The 24,087-nt window shown below is 44.2% G+C and overlaps 1 protein-coding gene across 3 annotated transcripts in view; it reads left to right on the top strand.

Moving 5' to 3' along the window:
• The first annotated feature begins 5,072 nt into the window (after positions 1-5,072).
• LOC120304141 (lethal(3)malignant brain tumor-like protein 4) overlaps positions 5,073-24,087 on the top strand; it is a 110,358-nt gene continuing 91,343 nt past the window's right edge. For 2 of the 3 annotated variants that reach the window (XR_005555643.1, XM_039334356.1), the window contains exons 1-2: positions 5,073-5,160; positions 5,916-6,021. Coding sequence is in view for 1 of the 3 variants with exons in the window: in XM_039334356.1 (XP_039190290.1) it covers positions 5,126-5,160; positions 5,916-6,021 (141 nt within the window). In the remaining 2 variants the exon portion in view is untranslated. Of the gene's footprint in view, positions 5,161-5,915; positions 6,022-6,122; positions 6,281-24,087 lie in introns of those variants that run through there. The other variant, XM_039334357.1, reaches the window with a different exon arrangement.

Genomic DNA, 24,087 nt, shown 5'->3' with positions numbered 1-24,087 from the left:
TTCTGCCCTCTCTGGATTCTGTCATACAAGAAAGGGAAGGGGGTAAACAAAGGGGCTTTATGGCCCTCACTTCCTTCGGTACAACGTCAAAGGGATTGAATGTGGATAGCACCAAAAGGCCTTAGCAAAACAAAGGAGGCTATTACTTTTCATGTAGTTTTCTCTGAAGTCTCCATCCAGCTGGCAGAAAGGAAAAGGGGATGGGATTGTGATGCCTGAAACTGTCGCTGGAAGAGGGGGGTGATTGGGTGGGACTACTGGGGAACCCCTTAAAACCTTGAATGGGAGAGCTTGGACCCCAAGTCCTGTCTAGAATGCCTGCAACCATTTTCTCTTAATAAAGGATTCCTGTTGGAAGAATTATTCCAAGAGTTCTGTCTTCTTAAGATGCAAAGTGGGGTGGGTCCTTACATTAGACAGGACTTGCAAAATTAATCCACCTGGAAGGGAGATCCTTGCCGGGGAATTTTGCAAAAAATTACCATGTCAGACAATGGAGAAAGAAAAGGGGAAAACTCCCTGGAAAGAGAGCCGCTGACCCAATTGGAACCTTGCCAGATGTTGGGATCTGAGAGGTCAGATTCCTCAGCAGAAGAAGTGGTGGAGACACGGGACCACAAGCCTCGCTGGTCAATGGACGTTGGAAAGAAAAGTGAGTGGAGAAAGGAATCAAGAAAGGTGACCCTGAGACGGGGGACCAAGCAACCAGAATGGAAGCAGGAGATGGAGAAATACCTGCACGCAAGTGAAGAGGGAGAAAGCTGGGCACCGTACTCAGACTGGATCCTAGAGAAAGCTATTGACCTGATGAAGAGAACTCTCAGCTCCCTAGGCTGCCCCAGCTCCTGGAGCTGCAAAGGGAGAGACACTGAGGGGGACATGGAACCTGCAACCCCGGGGACATCTGCTGATCCAGTAGTCCCCACCCCCTACCGGACCACAGATGGCAACCTGGACGGAAGACACTACCACCAACAACGGAGGCACCGATCCATTCCAAGACGTCCGCCGTTGGAGGTGAAATTCAAAGGGGAGCCAACACGCTTGGGGTTTTTTCTAACCCAAGTCCTCAGCTACATGGAGGAATACAGGCAGGACATCCCCAGCGACAAAGCCCGCATCTGGATCATGCAATCTGCCCTGGATGGACCGGCTGCAGATTGGGTGGTGAACTTGCATGACTCCAATGTCCCAGAACTCAGTAACTTCAACCGTTTCATGTCCTCTTTGAGAAGACGATTTGAAGACCCCCTGGCTGATCGCAAAGCCCGCGAAAGGATAAAAACGATGAGGCAAGGCAAACGCCCAGTGGCTGAATATACACAAGAATTCCGGGCCATTGCCAGCAAACTGAACTGGCCAGAAGACATCCTCCTTAGCCATTTCAAAGACGGACTAAATTATGATCTATATGACGCTTGCCTGCCCCGAGGGGACCCACACCAACTTGAGGAATGGTACATCTTGGCAGAGGAAGCAGAGATCGACATATTGAAAGACACCGCCGAGGAAAACAATGGAGCCGCTCCCCGCCTGAGTTGACACACAAACCAGTGAAACCACCGGCTACAGCCAAGAAGCAAATGGGGTGTTTCAAGTGCGGAAGAGAAGGGCATCGAGCTGTAGAATGCCGCTCCAAAGCCCCCCAGCACAACCCAGACAGATCCCCAACCAACAAATCCGGAAAGTCTTCAGCTAAGCCAAAAGAAACTGCCATGAGAATGATGGAAATTGCGGAACCCCCCACTTCTGCTCACCAAGGGGAAAGAACTCCAGCCTACACCACAGGGCCGGTGGATGCCTCAGATGACAGCTCGGAGGGCGAACCCCTGGTAAGTGGACACATCACACCCATCCTCAAGACAGTGACTATATTAATTCCCACCATGCCCGAAGCCGTGAAGGTGAAAGCCTTAGTAGACTCTGGCTGCACCCGCTGCCTCATTAGCCCAACACTAGTGGGGAATCTGGGCATCCCATCGAGGAGACTGGAACAACCAATCTCATTTGGCCAGTTAGATGGATCCATAGCAGGGGGGATGCCAGCCACCCTAGCCACTCTACCAATACACCTCTCCCTGGGCAAACATGAAGAGGACATAACGTTTGTGGTGACCCCAGGCATAGAATGCCCAATGATTCTAGGGATGGAATGGTTAAAAAATGGAACCCCTGGGTAAATTGGAGGACGACAGAAATCAAATTCCCGAAGGGGGACCCTATGGACTTAAAATCCCAAGGGGGGCTACCAGAATCAAGAATAGAAAAAGCATCCATGGGAGAGGAAAAGGGACCACCAGAAATACCAGAGGAATACAGAGACCTTGCTGAAGTTTTCAGTGAGGAGAGGGCGAATGAGCTCCCCCCCCCCACCTACCCACAGACTGTACCATTGAATTCAAGCCTGGGGCAAAACTCTCAAAGCGCAGAGGAGAACGAGGAAATGGAAAGATTCATTAAAAAAAACCTAGAGAGAGGTTTCATTGAGCCAGCCAAGCCTAAAGTGGCTGCCCCGGTCCTTTTTAGAGAGAAGAAGGATGGCTCTTTACGTTTATGCGTGGATTATAGGGCCCTGAATACAATCAGTGAAAGCAACCTATACCCTCTGCCCCTCATGAAAGACATGCTGTCACACCTCTTGAAAGGGAAAATTTTTTCTAAACTAGACCTAAGGGAAGCTTACTATCGCATGAGAATTAAGGAAGGGGACGAATGGAAGACTGCATTTAACTGCCCCATGGGGTGCTATCAATTCAAAGTCTTGCCATTTGGATTACAAGGGGGCCCTGCAGTCTTTATGCAATTAATCAATGACGTTCTAAGGGAGCACCTGTTTAAGGGGGTCCTTGTTTACTTGGACGACATTCTTATCTTCACCGAAACAAAAGAGGAACATGTCAACCTTGTCAGAGCGGTTTTAAAGAAGCTGCGAGCGGCCCACCTATATGCCAAACTCTCAAAATGTGAATTCCACCAGGAAAGGATAGACTATCTAGGTTATCGCATATCCCCCCAGGGCATTGAAATGGACCCAGAGAAGGTCAGAGCAGTATTAGATTGGGCACCACCCCGCACAAGAAAGCAACTACAAAGTTTCCTGGGCTTTGCAAACTTTTACCGCCAATTCATCCCCTCATTTGCCCAGATAGCCTTGCCCTTCACTAACTTACTAAAAACGAAGGGAGCATCCTCAGTAAAACCTAGCCAGCCATTAACATGGACAATGGAGTGCCAAGCAGCGTTTGAGAGACTAAAGAGACTTTTTTCTGCCGAACCAGTACTAAGACACCCAGACATGGATAAGCCCTTCGTAATACAGGCAGATGCAAGTGATGTGGCAGTGGGGGCTGTTCTATTATAAGAAAACAATGATGGACTATTGCAACCCTGTGCATATACATCCAAGAAACTCACAGAAACAGAACAGCACTGGCCTGTATGGGAGAAGGAGGCATACGGGATACGTTGGGCATTTCTCACATGGCGACAGTACCTGGAAGGCAACAAAATCCCCTTCCAGGTGTGGATTGATCACAAAAATTTGGAAACCCTAAAAATGCACAGGAAACTCAATCCCAAATAAGCCCGCTGGTCCCAGCATTTTCACCAGTTCCAATTTAAGCTCAAACATTGACCAGGGAGAAAGAACTTCCTGGCAGATACACTATCTCACATGCCCCAATATAACAGCACACGAGCCACAGACTCTAAACCAATGATGGCAGAGTTACAACTGGCAGCACCAGTAACCACAAGAACCCAAGCTAAATTAAAACCACAACTGGACAGCCAAACTGGACTTGAATTCAGAAAAAGTTTGGAAACAGATGAAAGGTTCCAGAAAAACAAAAATGTGTGCACAATGAGAGACGGGTTGCCTTGGGTAGGAGAAAAGTTATATATACCAACAACCCAAAGAGTCACTTTCATGCACCTTTGCCATGATACAAAATCAGCAGGGCATTTTGGATTTGTAAAAATTTTACACTTAATTAAACGGCAATTTTGGTGGCCATCAATAAAAAAGGACATAGAAAGTTATGTTGCCAGCTGCCCAAAATGTGCATCTGCAAAGAGGTTGCAAGGGAAATCACCAGGACTATTACAACCAGTGGCAAATCCTTCAGCCCCCTGGAGGGAAATAGCCATGGACTTTATAGTGGAATTGCTAGAAAGCAATGGGAATACTGTTATCTGGACTGTCACTGACTTGTTTTCCAAACAGGTGCACTTTATCCCTTGCCGAAAGATTCCCACTGCAAAGGCCTTAGCAAAACGTTTCGTCCAGCACATTTACAGATTGCACGGGGCACCCCAACGCATCATCTCTGACAGGGGGGTGCAATTTACGTCTGCATTTTGGAAGGAATTTTTATCCCTCTTAGGGACCACTCAGGGACTGACATCTAGCCATCACTCTCAGACAGATGGACAAACGGAACGTTGTCATTCAGTACTTGAGCAATATTTGAGATGTTTTTTGAATTTCCAACAAAGTGATTGGACGGACTTACTCCCTTTTGCAGAAGTTGCCTACAATAATGCAGTCCACTCCAGCACAGGCTACACTCCTTTTCAAATAGCCAACGGTCAAAGTTTCAACCCCATGCCAGAATTAACCCCAAACAAAGCAATGATCCCATCACTAAAAGAATGGATGGAACAATTACAAGACACCTGGCCAATAGTTAGAAAAGCACTAGATGAAGCTAGGCAGGCATAAAAAGCACAAGCCGATAAAAAAAGGGTTGAGCCTACACCATTCATTATAGGAGAAATGGTGTACTTATCTACAAAATACCTAAAGTCCCTAGAGCCCTGTAAAAAACTTGGTCCAAAATATATAGGACCTTTTCCAATTAAAAGAATCATAAATCCAGTAACAGTAGAATTAGAATTACTCAAAAATCTCAGGCAAATAATATCAGCTCAGGTGATTGCAACTTGCTTTGTTCATCTTATACTGATGCACCAAACATGTTTTATAATGATGCACTGTTGAGGTCATTTTTGGCTATAGTGACAGACTGAATGACAAATGGCTGCTTTTGAAGAGTCTTCAGAAACTATGTCCAGGATGCAGCAGCAAAAATGTTGATTCCAGGCAGAGTTAAGTATCTTGAGGATGGCTTTTAAAGATCCCAAAGGCTTTGATCAAAGGTACCTTTAGACAATTTCCATCTCTATGAAGACTTTTTTTGTAACTGTCTTTTAGGCTTGTTTTTATTCTTTATTGTCTTGGATTCAGATATTATAATGGTGGTACTTGTTCCTAGCCATTTGTAGTATACAGTATATCCATGGAGTCAAGAGTAGGATATGCTTTCTTATTTTTAAGTGTACTTAAAAGATAGTATAAATAGGTGCATCTTTAGCTCCTACGTGACAAGTTTCTGAACAGCAAAGCAAAATCTACCAGTGGGAGTTGGAGAGCTATCTTTTGTATGTCCAGCTCTAGAAGATATACCCATTTTGCTTCCTTTGAAGGGTAGGTAGTTGACCTAAAGACCTTAGTAAGAATTAAGAATATTGAAATCAACTTGTTTATAGCACTTAGAACAATTTCCACAGATCCGTGTTTATATTCAGTATTTTATACCATCAACTCCATAGTCTCACAACAGTTGTTTATTGACTTTTTAAGTACTTTAAAAAATGTATTTATTGCAAGTGTTGTTGATTTGTCAAGTTTTATATCAAGACTTTTTCACTGCTCTCTCACAAACTGCTTTGGGGTCCTTTGAGAGGGAGGGCAGGAGGTGTAGGCCTAGAAGGATGAGGGGGAGGAATAAATTGTGCAAACAACCCTGGTGATAGGGATTTTTGCTGCAAGCAACAGACAAGCACAGTCCTTTCCTGCAACCACTGAATCGACCAGCCTTTTATTTAATATTACTTTTTTCGTCCGCTCGCAGGCTCTCTGGACGGATTACATCGAAACCAAGGGCTCGCTCTGCGCCTAACTCCCGTGTCGAGTTGCAGCGCTTTTCCCCGCGCGCATCTCCACGACCGGCACTCAAGGTGAGTCTTCTCCATCCCGAGCCGCGCCCGCCAAAAGGAACGCCAGCCACGATGCGCATGCGCCCACGCTCAGCTGGCGCGCGCCCCCTCCCTCCTCCGGCCTCTTCATCCCTTCGGTTTTTCACAAGCCGGCCGGAACGGCCCGCGCCCCAGTTATTTCGCGCATGCGCCTTGGCTGTTCCGAGCTGCGCTCGTTTAAAAAAAAAAATTGTTGTGGGAGTTTAAAGAAGAATCGAGCCGAGGGGAGGCGGAGGAGGAGGTGAGTCAAAAGAAAGTGGGGACTGGCAGGGAAAGTTAGAGCGTACCAAGTGGGGGAAGCAGGGGAGCGCTCTTCGCCTTTCCCCCTTTGTCTCAGAACTTTTTGGAGTTTGAACTTCGGTGTGGGATGGAGAAGGGACTCCGTGCGAGGCGGTGCAAAAGGACTTGCTCGGCCTTCTCTCCCCCTAAAACCTTTTTGCCGTCCTCCACCCCACCCGCCGAGCGCCCCCCTCTCACCGTTAGGCTGCGCGTCCTCCCGCCATTTTGTGCTTGGAGGGGAGAAGCCCAACGCGGGAGGGGGGTGTTCGGGGGAGATGGTGCCCCCCTACCCGGCTCAGGGCAGAGGCAAGGGAAGACGAGCCAGGTGGGGAAGGAGACGGGGAAGCCCATGGAGGTTCCCTTCTGGCCGGCTCGGTGGGTGCTCTTTTGACGCTTCCCCAGGGGCCGGTTCGCGACCCCTGGGGGGCTAAAATCGGCTGGGGAAGTTGGGGGAGCGTGGCAAGTTGTTCTCTCGGGAGGAGCTGCTTTTACCCTCCCCCCTCCGCGATTATTATGACATAAACAAATGTAGGCAGAGGAAGGAGCCCAGCTCGACTGATGGTCGGGATTAGTCTCAGGCCTTCCTGAATTGGATGGCCACTTTTGGTTGGATGAAAATGGGCTCCCACCCCCATCTTCAGCGGAACGACTTATCCCGAGAAGTTGTGGGTGCTCCAGCACTGAAGGTTTTTAAAACGAGAGAGGACAACCATTTGCCTGAAAGTGGGTTGGACTAGAAGACCTTCAGGGTCCTTTCCAACTCTGTTATTCCCCAACCACAGCATTTATTTGGAAAGGGTGTGTGTGAAAAAGGCTGTTGCACTCACACATGAGGTGTGAGAAGGTTGGGGGGGGCATCATGATGTTTGTGAGGATGGTTCTTGCTCTCTTTGGTTGATAGGTGTTGGGCTTTACACTGTATCTGGTCATGGAACAAAATTAATTTCTTATCTGAGATAAAGCATCCAGAGTTGGGCTATAAAAATGGAGTCAGGCACCAGGTGGCAACAAAGTGGGGAAATGTTATATCTCTTGGCTGCCATCCAGTGATTGCTTGGAGATTTGTAGCCCAGATCCTTGGTTGAGATCCTTGGAGATGTGTCCCTGGATTTTATTTCTGAATAGAGGGGCATAACATTTTCTTGTTCTGTTCATAGAAAAGATGGCATGGATTAGCACTTGCTTCTTCAAGCATTCCACTTGCATTTGATCTGTCTCTCTGTTGGCATACTAAAACATTCACAGAGAGGGACAGATGGGTTATGAAATGTTTTATGGATATCTCTGTCTCTAATAAAGAACTCTCATAAACCATACTTCATGGCCTAATGACCCCATCATTTATAATTTTGTGTCTATATAATTGTCTTATAACCATCTATTCCAACAGGCACCAGCTATTTGGAGTTTCATCAAAATATTTTTCTTAGAATTTTTAGTAGGATGCCAGGAATTAAATTTTTGCATTTTTTTGTACAATCCCCTTCCTTGATGATAGTTAGAGCTCACTAAATTCATTCCCATTTGCTGTAGCCAGAATTAGTTACAAACTAACAGTACCTGGAAGGTAACAGATTGTCTATCCCTGTATCATAAACAAACCACAAAAATAAATAGCAGAACTTTGTGTCCAAAATTAAAATAAGCATAAATGTTTTACTTTTTGCATCTGCAGAATGTTCTTTACATATGAATATGTATTTGAACATCAAAAAACTTTGAAGCTTATTCTGAAAAGTGATCCCATTGTGAATTTTTGTAGGGCTCCTCTTGTTCCCCCCTGGCCTGCCCCTGAAAGAAGTATTCTAGTAGTAATGATATTCAGTAAATTGTTTTGGGTTTCCTCCTGTGCTTTTGTACATATAGAGTACAATTTGATACATTTAACGAAATGAGATCTGTAAAACTTTAAATCTTAATCTTTTTACCTATAAAGTGCTACAAAGCTCACATTAATATCTGTATACACATATCCATGTGCCTATTCATGTACATGTATGCATTAATCTTATACATAAGAGATATTTGATATATATATATATATATATCTGCTAAACAATTCAATAATATATATGTGTATGTATATATATATATATATATATATATATATATATATATATATATATATATTGTCAAAATAATGATCACCAAGAGAATATCTATCAAAAATAGAATTTTAATCCACCAAGCTTTCGTCAAATACATTTGACATCGTCAGGGTTAAAAGGCAAACGCCGGGGGAAGTCTTATATACAGTTGTTTAATGCCTGTTTCCGGCTCTTGGAGCGTGTCATCGGCCCCAGCTGATCGAGTTGAGTCTCAAGCGCACGCCCCACATCAGCATCTATCCTCTTTCCATTGCTAATTTGCATTCTGTCATACGTTACTCCGTTAGCTGTTTCAGAGTTGGGGGTCAGGATCTTTTTGTCTCCCCTGCTCATAACTCCCCCACGGCTTCCCTTAGGGCGTGTGTGGGATGGTGGGGGAGTTATGAGCAGGGGAGACAAAAAGATCCTGACCCCCAACTCTGAAACAGCTAATGGAGTAACGTATGACAGAATGCAAATTAGCAATGGAAAGAGGATAGATGCTGATGTGGGGCGTGCGCTTGAGACTCAACTCGATCAGCTGGGGCCGATGACACGCTCCAAGAGCCGGAAACAGGCATTAAACAACTGTATATAAGACTTCCCCCGGCGTTTGCCTTTTAACCCTGACGATGTCAAATGTATTTGACGAAAGCTTGGTGGATTAAAATTCTATTTTTGATAGATATTCTCTTGGTGATCATTATTTTGACAATATGAATACCCCCAAGAGTCGCATTTTTGTTTTTATTTTTATATATATATATATATATATATATATATATATATATATATATATATATATATATATATGTATATGTATATGTATATATATATATATATTATTGAATTGTTTAGCAGAAATATTAGTTTAATTGAAATTGCTCTTTTGATGAAACTGTTCTAGTCCTGGTATTAACTAACATACATCTTGATGAAAAACATCTTTAAATTTAGTTTTATTACTGTGTTCTTTAATAAATAAGGGGTATTGTTAATACTGGCCACAGTAATTGTGCATGCGAACATTTTCAGCAGAAATAATTGTATATCTTTAAGGACATTTTTCTCTGCTGCAATTTTTGTATTGAAATTACTATCTACCTTTAGTGTAGAGTAATAGTGATAATATATAGGAAATAAATTAAATGGAAGTTATGGTTTGCATTTTTAATGTAAAATTTGTCTTTACTTACAGGACCTGTAAGTAAAAGTGGAAGGAATATAAAATGGTAGAAACTGTCACTGAGTAAAGTGCTAGGTAGTTTATTGTCATATTTTTCCCCTTTCACAATCTTTTTTCAGCCTTTTTTTATTAAGACTTTAAATACTGAAAATTGTTTCTAATTATATGACTAGGTAATTAATTCAATGTAAGGCTTTGCAGGTCAATGATACTCATCAATATGAGGGAGTTAGTTTACTCAGGGAAATTAGTGTTTATCTTTTGATTGTAAAATGCCTGTGACAGGTTTTCACATGAATAAACTGAGTAGTCCTTCACTACGCAAATGTTCCACACTAAAATTAGTTTCTTGGGAAATGTATTTAATGGTACCAAAACAGATACCTGAATTTGAAGCTATATGGAATTTCAGTGTAAAATATATGGTGAAGATTACTTTTCATTTACTCTGATTAGCATAAACTTTTATCATTTTATGAATGAAATTATAGTTCATTGCAATAACAATCAGCACTGTTAAATTTAATGAAATGAATATTAATGAACAGCAGAGCATTACAGTCTGTATTCTTACAAGCAGTAAATATCTCTCTCAAATGTGTTGCTTTTAGCATATTACATTACCACTACTCTAATTTTTTAATATCTTACTTATTTCTTGATTTGGAAATAGTTTAAACTCCACCGTTGGAAATTAGGCTGATAGCTTAATAGTTTTAATTAGGGCTTTCAAAAAAAAAAAAAAGGCTTTCTCTGTATACTGTAGTGAGCAATCTTAGATTTAAAAATGTAGATTACCGGTAGTAATGATACTTGGTAAGGTAGACTCATGAGCTGCTCTAGTAAAGGCTCAGATAGCACACCTGAGACCAAAGTTGATTCAGTTTGCAAGCTGTTCCCAAAGTCTGCTTTGAAACTTTGGATTCTTTTCCAAATAGAGCTATGAAAACCCTGAATTTAAAATACAGTGTATTCAGAAAGTATTCAGACCCCCTTCACTTTTGTCAATTTTGTTATGCTGCAGCCTGATTCTAAAGTTGTTGAAACTCATTTTTTCACCTCATTAATCTACACTCAGTACCCCATAATGACAAAGTGAAAACAGAATTTTAGAAATGTCTGTAAATTATTTCAACAGCTATTATATACCTATGATAATACTGGTATAATGTGTTTACAAATAAAAGAATAACAGGGTTGTCAGAACACTCACAAATAAATTGTACCTTAATCACAGTTCAATAAGTATAAAAACAAAAACTTTCTTTTTATAGCAGACTGTACTTGTACTCTGTAGCTCTACATTTATTCAGAGCATTACAAATTAGTTACATTTTATATGTCTAACTGTAACCAACTGCTATAGAACCTTCTATTGTTTCCTTTCAATTTATAGTACAGGCTGATAAACAAATGTTACTTTTATCTGTGATTGCTCTAGATCTTAGTAATCTTTTAGCAATAATAAAAGGAAGATAATAGACATATGGGGCATTTTATAAAGTACCTTGTTGATGCAAAAATTAGTATGTCAGTTAAATAATTATATGTGGTATTGTATCAGCATTACCTAGTCACAGTAATTACTTAAAGGTAGACTCAGAAGTAAGCCAATTTTTATTTACTACTGTCACTAAAGCCATATGCCTTACGCTAAATAAATAATAACTTAAGCCATATGAGGAAATTATTTTAAATGCAGTCAATTGGTCTTTTAACATTTTACATATTATTGTCAAATTTTCTAAATTTAAATGTTTGTATATAGAAGGAAGTAATGTATGATATCTTAATAATGAGTATGTCTATTAGCAATTCTTCCTAGCTGCTCCCTAATTTCACATAGTTTATGTTTCTTGCTCTGGGCTGAGTCTCACATTTGGGGTCTGTGTGTTCCTTGATGCTTTTTGAGCTTTGTTGTTTTCTTGCAGATGTTTAATTACCCAAACTGGGTAACAGCAGATGGTGTTACCTAGTTTGGGTAATGAAATGTCTGCAAGAAAACAACCAAGCTCAGAAAGCACCAAGGGCCTTTCATTTCAAATCTGAGCTACAAATATTCTTATTAGTTTCATATTCACTTCTGACATAGTGCTACATCAGCAGTTCTCAACCTGTGGGTCGTGACCCCATTTGGGGTCAAACGACCATTTCACGGGGGTCGCCAAACAAGGCTGTCCACCATTTTCCCCCTTTTCTTTAGCTGTGCTACTCCCTCTTATTCTATTGGCTTTTGAAAGCCAATAGAATAGACTCTATTCAAAAGACTCTATTCTATTGGCGTTCAAAAGCCAATAGAATCTATTGGCTTTCGAAAGCCAATAGAATAGACTCTCTTGAATAGAGTCTAATTCTATTGGCTTTCAAAAGCCAATAGGAATTGTCCAGGCTGTCTCTGCCCTGCTGAGCCCGCCAAAAGCCCCAGTCTGCAAACGGTGCTGCAAGGCAACTTTCTGGAAAGCTTCCCTCCTTGCTGAGCAACTACTAAAAATAAGTAAAAGAGGGCCAGGGGTGGGAGGTGGGAGGTGCGAGGGGAGGGTTGCTGGCGCGCGTGGGGCCCGGCGGGTGCCTCACCTGCCTGGGCTGGGCCAGCTGGGGGCCCAGCCAGTGGTCGCCCTGCGCCGTCGCTGCCGCTTGCCGTGGCCGCCCAGGAGCACCTGGGCCTTCCTGCCACCGCCCCGAATGGGCGCTGGCCAAGGTAAGGCTAGCGGAGCAGTGGTGGGCGCAAGGAGGGTTTCTGGAGTGTGTGGGGCCCGGTGGGTGCCTTACCTGCCTGGGCTGGGCCAGCTGGTGGCCCAGCCGATGGTCGCCCTGCGCCGTCGCTGCCCCTTGCCAGCTAGGCTTCGGCCGGCACAGAGGGCGGCACCACGCATGCGCGGTGCTCCCGGGCAGGGAAAGTCCTCGACTTATGACCGGTTGGGTAGTCCTCGACTTATGACCGGTTGGGGGGTCACGGCATTAAAAAGGTTGAGAACCGCTGTGCTACATAGTGACATTCTATTGCATATATTACCACTGATCCTCTGTATTTGTGAGAACTTCAAAAGGTCTTAAATTTCACCTTGAACTAAAGGAGCCATTATTAGATACTTTGACTTTAAATAGATGCATCAACAATATTGAAGAGAGTAGTAGATTCTAAGCTCTATAACTTTGGGGGAAATTGATACTTACATAGGAATAGAGCTAACCAGTTTGGGTTTGGCATCCACTGCAAAGTATTAGATGTTTTATTCCTGGTGACCTGCTGAGAACTATATGAAAAGAATACTTGTGTCAGAATCCAATTATATTTCATCTTTAATCATCAAGTATAGAAAACCCCAATTCTGCCTTCTCTGGATTCTGCCATAAGAGGGAGAGAAGGGGGAGAACAAAGGGGCTTTATGGCCCTCACTTCCTTCAGTATACTTCTAAGGAATTGAATGTGTTTATTGCAACCTCAAAGAGTTTGAATGTAAATAGCACCAAAGAACCTTACCAAAACAAAGGGGGCTATTTACCTTTCATGTAGTTTATCTGAAGTCTCCATCCAGACGGAAGAAAGGAACAAAGGGGTGGAATTGTGATGCCTGAAACTATCACTGGAAGGGGGGTGATTGGGTGGGACTTCTGGGGAACCCCTTAAAACCTTGAATGGGAGAGCTTGGACCCCAAGTCCTGTCTAGCATGCCTGCAACCACTTCATCTTAATAAAGGATTCCTGTTGGAAGAATTATTCAAGAGTTCTGTCTTCTTAAGATGCAAAGTGGGGTGGGTCCTTACATTAGACAGGACTTGCAAAATTAATCCACCTGGAAGGGAGACGCTTGCCGGGGGATTTTGCAAAAATTTACCATGTCAGACAATGGAGCAAGAGAGGGGGAAAACTCCCTGGAAAGAGAGCCGCTGACCCAGTTGGAACCTTGCCAGATGTTGGGATCTGAGAGGTCAGATTCCTCAGGAGAAGAAGTGGTGGAGACACGGGACCACAAGCCTCGCTGGTCAATGGGCGTTGGAAAGAAAAGTGAGTGGGGAAAGGAATCAAGAAAGGTGACCCTGAGACGGGGGACCAAGCAACCAGAATGGAAGCAGGAGATGGAGAAATACCTGCACGCAAGTGAAGAGCGAGGAAGCTGGCACCGTACTCAGACTGGATCCTAGAGAAAGCTATTGACCTGATGAAGGGAACTCTCAGCTCCCTAGGAGAGGAGAATCCTGAGCCCTACGGCCGCCCCAGCTCCTGGAGCCGCAAAGGGAGAGACATCGAGGGGGACGTGGAACCTGCAACCCCGGGGACATCTACTGATCCAGTAGCCCCCACCCCCTACCGGACCACAGATGGCAATCTGGACGGAAGACACTACCACCAACAACAGAGGCACCAATCCATCCCAAGACGTCCGCCGTTGGAGGTGAAATTCAAAGGGGAGCCAACACGCTTGGGGTTTTTCCTAACCCAAGTCCTCAGCTACATGGAGGAATATGGGCAGGACATTCCCAGCGACAAAGCCCGCATCCGGATCGTGCAATCTGCCCTGGATGGACCGGCTGCAGATTGGGTGGTGAACTTGCATGACTCCAATGCCCCAGAACTCAGTAACTTCAACCGTTTCATGTCCTCTTTGAGAAGATGATTTGAAGACTCCCTGGCTGATCGCATAGCCCGTGAAAGGATAAAAATGATGAGGCAAGGCAAACGCCCAGTGGCTGAATATACACAAGAATTCCGGGCCATTGCCAGCAAACTGAATTGGCCAGAAGACATCCTCCTTAGCCATTTCAAAGACGGACTAAACTATGATCTATATGACGCTTGCCTGCCCCGAGGGGACCCACACCGACTTGAGGAATGGTACGTCTTGGCAGAGGAAGCAGAGATCGACATATTGAAGAGGCACCGCCGAGGAAAACAATGGAGCCGCCCCCCGCCTGAGCTGACACACGAACCGGTGAAATCATCGGCTACAGCCAAGAAGCAAATGGGGTGTTTCAAGTGCGGAAGAGAAGGGCATCGAGCTATAGAATGCCGCTCAAAGGCCCCCCAGCACAACCCAGACAGATCCCCAATCAACAAATCCGGAAAGTCTTCAGCTAAGCCAAAAGAAACGGCCATGAGAATGATGGAAATTGCAGAACCCCCCACTTCTGCTCACCAAGGGGAAAGAACTCCAGCCTACACCACAGGGCCGGTGGATGCCTCAGATGACAGGTCGGAGGACGAACCCCTGGTAAGTGGATGCATCACACCCATCTTCAAAACAGTGACTACATTAATCCCCCCATGCCTGAAGCTGTGAAGGTGAAAGCCTTAATAGACTCTGGCTGCACCCGCTGCCTCATTAGCCCAACACTAGTGGGCAATCTGGGCATCCCATCGAGGAGACTGGAACAACCAATCTCATTTGGCCAGTTAGATGGATCCATAGCAGGGGGGGTGCCAGCTACCCTAGCCACTCTACCAATACACCTCTCCCTGGGCAAACACGAAGAGGACATAACGTTTGTGGTGACCCCAGGTATGGAATGCCCAATGATTCTAGGGATGGAATGGTTGAAAAAATGGAACCCCTGGGTAAATTGGAGGACGACAGAAATCAAATTCCCGAAGGGGGACCCTATGGACTTAAAACCCCAAGGGAGGCTACCAGAATCAAGAATAGAAAAAGCATCCATAGGAGAGGAAAAAAGATTAACAGAAATACCAGAGGAATATAGAGACCTTGCTGAAGTTCTTCAGTGAGGAGAGGGCGAATGAGCTCCCCCCCCCACCGACCCACAGACTGTACCATTGAATTCAAGCCTGGGGCAAAACTCCTGAAGCCCAGATTATACTCCATGAGCCCAAAGGAGAAGGAGGAAATGGAAAGATTTATAAAAAAAAACCTAGAGAGAGGTTTCATTGAGCCAGCCAAGCCTAAAGTGGCTGCCCCGGTCCTTTTTAGAGAGAAGAAGGATGGCTCCTTACGTTTATGCGTGGATTATAGGGCCCTGAATACAATCAGTGAAAGCAACCTATACCCTCTGCCCCTCATGAAAGACATGCTGTCACACCTATCGAAAGGGAAACTTTTTTCTAAACTAGACCTAAGGGAAGCTTACTATTGCGTGAGAATTAAGGAAGGGGACGAATGGAAGACTGCATTTAACTGCCCCATGGGGTGCTATCAACTCAAAGTCTTGCCATTTGGATTACAAGGGGGCCCTGCAGTCTTTATGCAATTAATCAATGACGTTCTAAGGGAGCACCTGTTTAAGGGGGTCCGTGTTTACTTGGACGACATTCTTATCTTTACTGAAACAAAAGAAGAACACGTCAAACTTGTCAGAGCGGTTTTAAAGAAGCTGCGAGCCGCTCACCTATATGCCAAACTCTCAAAATGCGGATTCCACCAGGAAAGGATAGACTACCTAGGCTATCGCATATCCCCACAGGGCATTGAAATGGACCCAGAGAAGGTCAAAGCAGTATTAGATTGGGCACCACCCCGCACAAGAAAGCAACTACAAAGTTTCCTGGTCTTTGCAAACTTTTACCGCCAATTCATCCCCTCATTTGCCCAGATAGCCTTGCCCCTCACTAACTTACTAAAAATGAAGGGAGCATCCTCAGTAAAACCTAGCCAGCCACTAACATGGACAATGGAGTGCCAAGCAGCGTTTGAGAGACTAAAGAGACTTTTTTCTGCCGAACCAGTACTAAGGCACCCAGACATGGACAAGCCCGTCGTAATACAGGCAGATGCAAGTGATGTGGCAGTGGGGGCTGTGCTATTACAAGAAAATGATGATGCAGTATTGCAACCCTGTGCATATACATCCAAGAAACTCACGGAAACAGAACAGTGCTGGCCCGTATGGGAGAAGGAGGCTTATGGGATACGTTGGGCATTACTCATGTGGCGACAGTTCCTGGAAGGCAACAAAATCCCCTTCCAGGTGTGGACTGATCACAAAAATTTGGAAGCCCTGAAAACTTCCAGGAAACTCAATCCCAAACAAGCCCGCTGGTCCCAGCATTTTCACCAGTTCCAATTTAAGCTCAAACATTTACCAGGAAGGAAGAACTTCCTGGGAGATACACTATCTCACATGCCCCAATATAACAGCGCACGAACCACAGACTCTAGACCAATAATGGCAGAGTCACAACTGGCAGCACCAGTAACCACAAGAACCCAAGCCAAAATAAAACCACAACTGGACAGCCAAACTGGAATTGAATTCAGAAAAAGTTTGGAAACAGATGAATGGTTCCAGAAAAACAAAAATGAGAGACGGGTTGCCTTGGGTAGGGGAAAAGTTATATATACCAACAACCCAAAGAGTCACTTTCATGCACCTTTGCCATGATACAAAGTCAGCAGGGCTTTTTGGATTTGTAAAAACTTTACATTTAATTAAACGGCAATTTTGGTGGCCATCCATGAAAAAGGACATTGAAAGTTATATAGCCAGTTGTCCAAAATGTGCCACGGCAAAGAGGTTGCAAGGGAAAGTGCCAGGACTATTGCAAACAGTGGCAAGTCCCTCAGCCCCCTGGAGAGAAATAGCCATTGATTTTATAGTGGAATTGCCAGAAAGCAATGGGAATACTGTGGTCTGGACGGTCACGGACTTGTTTTCCAAACAGGTGCATTTTATCCCTTGCCAAAAGATTCCCACTGCAAAAGCCTTAGCAAAACTTTTCATCCAACACATTTACATATTGCATGGGGCACCCCAACGCATCATCTCTGACAGGGGGGTGCAATTTACGTCTGCATTTTGGAAGGAATTTTTATCCCTCTTAGGAACCACTCAGGGACTGACATCTAGCCACCACCCACAAGGAAATGGGGGGGGGGCTGAAAAAATGAACTCTGTACTTAAGCAATATTTAAGATGTTTTCTTAGTTTCCAGCAGACTGAGTGGGCGGACTTACTCCCTTTTGCAGAAGTTGCCTACAATAATGCAGTCCACTCCAGCACAGGTTACACTCCTTTTCAAATAGCCACCGGTCAAATTTTCAACCCCATGCCAGAATTAACCCCAAATGAAGCTACGATCCCTTCGCTGAAAGAATGGATGGAAAAACTACAAAACACCTGGCCTATAGTTAGAAAAGCACTAGATTAAGCTATGCAGGCATACAAAGCACAAGCCGATAAAAAAAGGGTTGAGCCTACACCATTCATTATAGGAGAAATGGTGTACTTATCCACAAAATACCTAAAGTCCCTACAGCCCTGTAAAAAACTTGGACCAAAATATATAGGACCTTTTCCAATTAAAAGAATCATAAATTCAGTAACAGTAGAATTAGAATTACCCAAAAATCTCAGGCAAATACACCCAATTTTTCATTGCAGCTTGCTGAAAAGAGAGCATCAGTCACCTCTACGGCCAAAAATCCCCCCCCACCACCTCAAGTCATGGTGGAGGGTGAACAACACTTCGAAATAAAGGAAATGCTTGATTCTAGGAGATATCATGGAGCAACTCAGTACCTAGTTGCCTGGAAACACCTCCCTCCCTCACAAAACGAGTGGGTCCATAAACGTCATGTCAGAGCCCCGAAGCTATTGAAGAGGTTTCACACAGAGTATCCTAACAAGCCTGACTAAGTTTATATCTGTTTTGTTTTCTTTCAGGTGGATCTCTCTTATTTTTAAGAGGGGCCGGATGTCAGAATCCAATTATATTTCATCTTTAATCATCAAATATAGAAAACCCCAATTCTGCCTTCTCTGGATTCTGCCATAAGAGGGAGAGAAGTGGGAGAACAAAGGGGCTTTATGGCCCTCACTTCCTTCAGTATACTTCTAAGGAATTGAATGTGTTTATTGCAACCTCAAAGAGTTTGAATGTAAATAGCACCAAAGAACCTTACCATAACAAAGGGGGCTATTTACCTTTCATGTAGTTTATCTGAACTCTCCATCCAGACGGAAGAAAGGAACAAAGGGGTGGAATTGTGATGCCTGAAACTATCACTGGAAGGGGGGTGATTGGGTGGGACTTCTGGGGAACCCCTTAAAACCTTGAATGGGAGAGCTTGGACCCCAAGTCCTGTCTAGCACGCCTGCAACCACTTCTTCTTAATAAAGGATTCCTGTTGGAAGAATTATTCCAAGAGTTCTGTCTTCTTAAGATGCAAAGTGGGGTGGGTCCTTACAACTTGATTCTTCAGAACCTTTCAGTACTAACTGAAACCACAGGACTTGATGCCTATGGAGATTCTCAATTATCCAGATCATGGTTGTCTCTCAAAGATGCTTTTCCAAAAGACAACTGGACTTCCTTGTTTTTTTCCTTGAAAAGGTTTCGCTTCTTATTGAAAAAGCTTTTTCAGAACTAAAGAAAATTTTGGATAAAAAGCTAAATGTTTTCAAGGAAAAAAAAACCCAAGAAAGTCCAGCTGCCTTTTGGAAAAGTACTTTTGGGACATGGGACTTGATATCGTATCACACCTGTCTGGATTTAAGATATTACAGTGATGTCAGTCTTTGATAGTTGATACTAAAAAGTAGTGCTAAATGATTTACATTATAGTGTAATGACTGCAACAGTCACTACATGGGACAAACAGGCAGAAAATTGGCAAAACACATTTATGAACGTCTACTAGGTAGCAGTCAGAAGACATGATGAAAACTCTAATTTCACAACATATGAACATAGTTGACCATAGCTTCAATTGAGAAACTGACCATCCTAGACCAAGCCAAATCCAAAAAGCTAGGGACTTTCTAGAAACCTGGCACTCTGACAAATTAGCCATCAATAGACACAATATCTACAGACTATGCAAAAAAGGAACAAAAAGACCAAAACATCTCCCCAACAGCAATCAGCACCTAGATGAGCATATATTAACTCCAAGATTAACATCAGACCAACCATCAAGTAAACAATACCCCAACTGCCAAACAAGTCAACAATAAACAGCCCAGCAAAAAACCTCCAACACCACCCCACCAACATTGACAGGGCAAGCCACTAGAATATAAATTGAGAGCAAACCCCACTCCTTATAAGCACTGATGATGTTACCTAGTTTGGATAATGAAAATAGAACTTATGGATCTACTGTGTTAACCTTAAATTATGCTTTGCTGTCATTAAAGACAACAGTTCTTAAGTGTTACAAGCTAATTGGAGGAACTGTTTGATGATAACTGAACAAAGTTGTTACATAGATTGAATATCTCTAATCATGTATGGATCTTCAGACCAGAGGACTTTGTGTTTCAAAGGATGTCTTTTTAATTAAAGTGAGTGATATGATGTTCTATCTTAAGACAATAAAAGACATGGAGCCCATACAAATGAAATTACAGTCTGATTCCCCCAAGGTTTTTTCTACCTAGCAGGTGAAATTAATTGGCTATCCATACCTCCTCTCTTGATTAAATGTATTACAATTTGCAACCAAAACGTAATTAAGAATTTGTGCGAAGGTAGTCATTTTTCATCAGTGTTATTTAAGATGGCATATTTTCCAATTCAGTTATTTTCTAGAAAATAGTTGCATAATTATTTGCCACAATAATCCAATAATAGTCCTCATAACATTATGACAGGAAACAGCTATTATACCATTAGCAAAGCTGAATAGAGAGAAAACTAGCTCCACACATTTTTATATTACTTTTTTATATTCATGCAATAATGAAATAAAGGCAGGTGAGTTCAGTATTCTTTAGAACAGTATCTTATAGATTAACCATGCTTGATCAAATTCAGTTCATGCTTGATCAAATTCAATTGGTTCCCCTTATGGGGAAATTAGAAAGCCTCCCAAGGTTGGTTTAGCATGGCAACCATGACTTACACTTATAGATTATGATAAATAAGCCCTTATGTCCACACCTTCTGTAGGAGAGACCACACCGGAGAAATTGAACCAAGCATGCTTGTCTATTATTGAAAAGTCAGTAATTAAAAAAAACGATGCCTGAATTGTACCAGAAGAAAGTAATGGGAAACATCTGCAGCATTGGCAAGCATACTGCATGACAACAGCATTTAATTGCCATGACAACCCACATGCTTTATCATTATACACGTGTTGTCATTTATCATTCCAACTTACCCCTGTGTTCCATGCTGGATGGAGTCCTGCTCAAATAGAGTACATATTCACCTTTTATCAAACTTGATTGATAGGTTTGATTGGTCCTCAACTTGATTGAGACCATAATTACAATCATAAGTTTTGGGGGTCATAAGTCGAGGCATCATGTGAACACATTATGACTAGTTTTTACTATGGTTGTTAAGTGGTTACTGCACATTAAGATAATTCATATTCCCCAGTGGCCATTTTTGACCAGAAACTGGAAGGTAACACCAGAAATTGGCAAAAATGTTGCAAATTGCAGTCCTGTGACTGTAGAACACTGCAAGTGGCCATAAAAGTGAACCAGCTGCTAAACACCCAAAATGTGATCACATGATTGTGGGGCCATCCTAACTATGAAAATAGTAAGTAGCTTTGGGAAGGTGCATTGTAACTTTGAATAGTCATGAAGTGACTGGTCATAAGTCAAGGACTACCTGTAGGTCACTTCTGAGTGAGCCTCTGAATTTTAAAGTAATATTTCCAGAGCCAAACTGATAAGAAATTTTGAGTGGTTAACATGTTGCCAGGAATGAGAAGTGACATCTCCCCAAAAAGGCGGGAACAGGGATTATTCATAGTAGAGCAGGGGTGTCAAACTCAATTTCATTGAGGGCCGCATCAGCATTGCGGTTGCCCTCGAGGGGCCGGGTGGGTGTGGCCAGGGTCGGTGCGGCCTACTGGGTGTGTGTAGCCAGCTCTACATCATTCGCGTCAAGGATGACTGGGAGTCTGGGCAGGAGTGGGACAGATCTGAGGGTCTCTGGCAGAAGGGGGTGGGACCAAGGCAAGCACCAAGGCATGGTCCACTGGAGGAGCCTCACTGTTCCACTCAGGCCATGCGGGGGGGGGCTGGATAGTGGCATGGGTTGCCCAGAGTCTTGGGCAGCAGAGGTCAAATGCCCAGCCTGGCCTTCGAGCACCCGCGGCACCAAGCCCAGCCCCACTTTCCCAAGGGGGCCCCCAGCTGCACTTACCTCCTCCTCAAGGCTGCTGCTGCTGTGCTTGCTCTCCTTACCCAGGTTGCTTATGATGGGTACGAGGGCAAAGTCAGAGGGAGGCCCATTCCGTCTCCATGGGAGAAGACCCGGCTTTGTATCCAAAGCTTCCTTAGCAATAGGATGGGAGACCCCCAGGATAGGCCAGGAGGAGGGGGCAAGGGGATGATGAAAGGGCAGCAGGGTAGGACTAAGGCAGGACTTCCCTCAGATCCTCCCTCTCCTTTCCTTCTTTCCTTCCTTCCTAAGTACAGAGTGGTGGGAAAATATTTGAGATGAGGGAGGGAGAAAAACAGGCAAGAAATGCAGCTGGGGAGGTGTCACCCTTCATGAGGAATGAAGAAATGCACCATCGCCTGGAAGTGGCCAGCACCTGGCCCTCACCTACTTCACATATCTGGCTTGGTGGGCTCTCGGGGAGGGGATGCCATGAGCAGTGTGAGAGTCAACGTTACCTGCGAAATGCCGCCAAGTCCCCAGCGTGCCCGGCAGGCAGCAGGGCGCTCTCCTCACAGTGCCGAGAGATTGAGCCGGGTGGTGCGAAGCTCATCAGCTTTGCACCTTGCTGCCTGCTGAAACTGGGCAGGCTGGGGGCTAGGCAGCATTGCACTTCTCATCAGATTCATGCCACTGGCTCAGCTCTTGGTGCTGTGAGGAGAGCGCCTTGCTGCCTGCCGAAACCGGGCAGGGTGGGAGCTGGGCAGCCTTGTGTTTCTTTTTGGATTTGCGCTGCCCGGCTCAGTAGGTAGCAAGGCGCTGTGAGGAGAGCGCCTTGCTACCTACCGAAACCAGGCAGGCTGAGGGCTGGGTGGTGTCACGCTTCTTTTTGGATTCGCACCGCCCAGCTCAGCCTCTCAGCGCTGTGAGGAGAGCACCCCATTGCCTGCTGAAACCCCTCCCCCAGAGCCCATCAAGCCGGATATGTGAAATAGGTGAGGGCCATTTGCTGGCCACTTCCAAGCGATGGTGCATTTCTTCATTCCTCACAAAGGGTGACACTTCCCCAGCATGCACCCAGGGGGTGGGGCTGACGCAGCAGGGGCTGGTCCTCCCTGTTTCCAGACGGCCTTGTGGAGCTAAGACTGAATACATTTCAGCATAGATGGCCACCACAAAATTGTACATTGGCTTCCGGCTGGCCTGGGCCACGGCCAAGGCAGCAGTGGCCATTCCCTCACTGTTTCCAGAATGGCTTTGTGGGCCACATGAAACCACTTCGCGGGCCGCATCCGGCCCCCGGGCCTTCTGTGTTTGACATGTCTGTAGTAGAGAGTATGGTGTGTGAGTCAGTGCTTTGAGTACAGATGAACTTTCACAATATATCTTTAGAATTTCTGAAATGAATCTAAGGACCGTTCTTAGCCAACTATCCATCTAGCAAGATTTTATTTATCCTGCCTGATAGCAGTTCTCCAATAGTGTCTAGTCGTAGTAGAGATACAAGTTGCATAATGTTCTTTTGTCTAAATAGAGAAAATGTATTGCCCTCCTTCATAATTTGCAGACAAAAGGGAACAGAATTTATGGATGTCCACTGTTGGCTCACTATACAACAAATATGAAGTTTCTGGAGACAAGTTTTCTCCTAAGAAATGCATTTTGGTTTTTACCCTGAGATAAGTTGTTTCATACCTTTCCAGTTCTTAAATAATAGCTGAGAAGAAAAAAATGTGTCCTAAAAGCAATTTGTCAGACCGAAAATGTCTCTGACCAATGCTCATAAGTCCTTACATTGCTCCGTCTATGTAGTAAATGGGTTATAGCCTCTTTTCCTTTGGACTGGCTGGCATACACAATCTTCCCCCACTGTGCTTTCTTCTGCATTGATATTGTGGGAAGTCAGTCTCTCTCTCTCTCTCTCCCCCCCCCGAGAAATAAATATTTTTGGAAATATTTAAAAGACAGAATATATTTCCCTAAAAGTTTTAAAGGCAAAAACAAACACCCCCCAAGTTTCTCTGTCCCAAACAAAAACCAAGTATGCAGATGTGATAATCTTGTTAGAACTGGAATCAGGAAACTGGAATTAGGAAGAAAGATCCCTAGAATCAACAACCTCTCACACCAAAAGTCTAAGAGTCATCAGCCCAGCCTCAGGGAAGCAGGATATGACTCTTGGGACATAATAGGATTAACCCATCACCATCAGAATACCAGAAAGGCACACTCAGACTCAGGTCAAAGTTCATGCCACAAGAACAACTCCAAACAAAAGGCTCCAGAGGGTATAAAAACCCACTCCCTACATGTGCTCTCTCGCTTTTCTTCCAGAACCATCTTTCTGTCTGGCTCTTCTCTTCAATAAACTGCAACCTTCTTTCTCCAGCACCGGAGATGAAGAATCCACCAATGGGTTAACTCTGCCTTCCTGCCCATTAGACCAAGTCAGCCAAATTTGCCATGCCCGTCCTTGG

This window comes from Crotalus tigris, unplaced genomic scaffold, assembly GCF_016545835.1.
Source record: "Crotalus tigris isolate CLP2741 ecotype Arizona unplaced genomic scaffold, ASM1654583v1 scf7180000017628.32516253702:7417878, whole genome shotgun sequence".
Classification (NCBI taxonomy): domain Eukaryota; kingdom Metazoa; phylum Chordata; class Lepidosauria; order Squamata; family Viperidae; genus Crotalus; species Crotalus tigris.
This window is presented reverse-complemented; position numbering and strand designations above follow the sequence as displayed.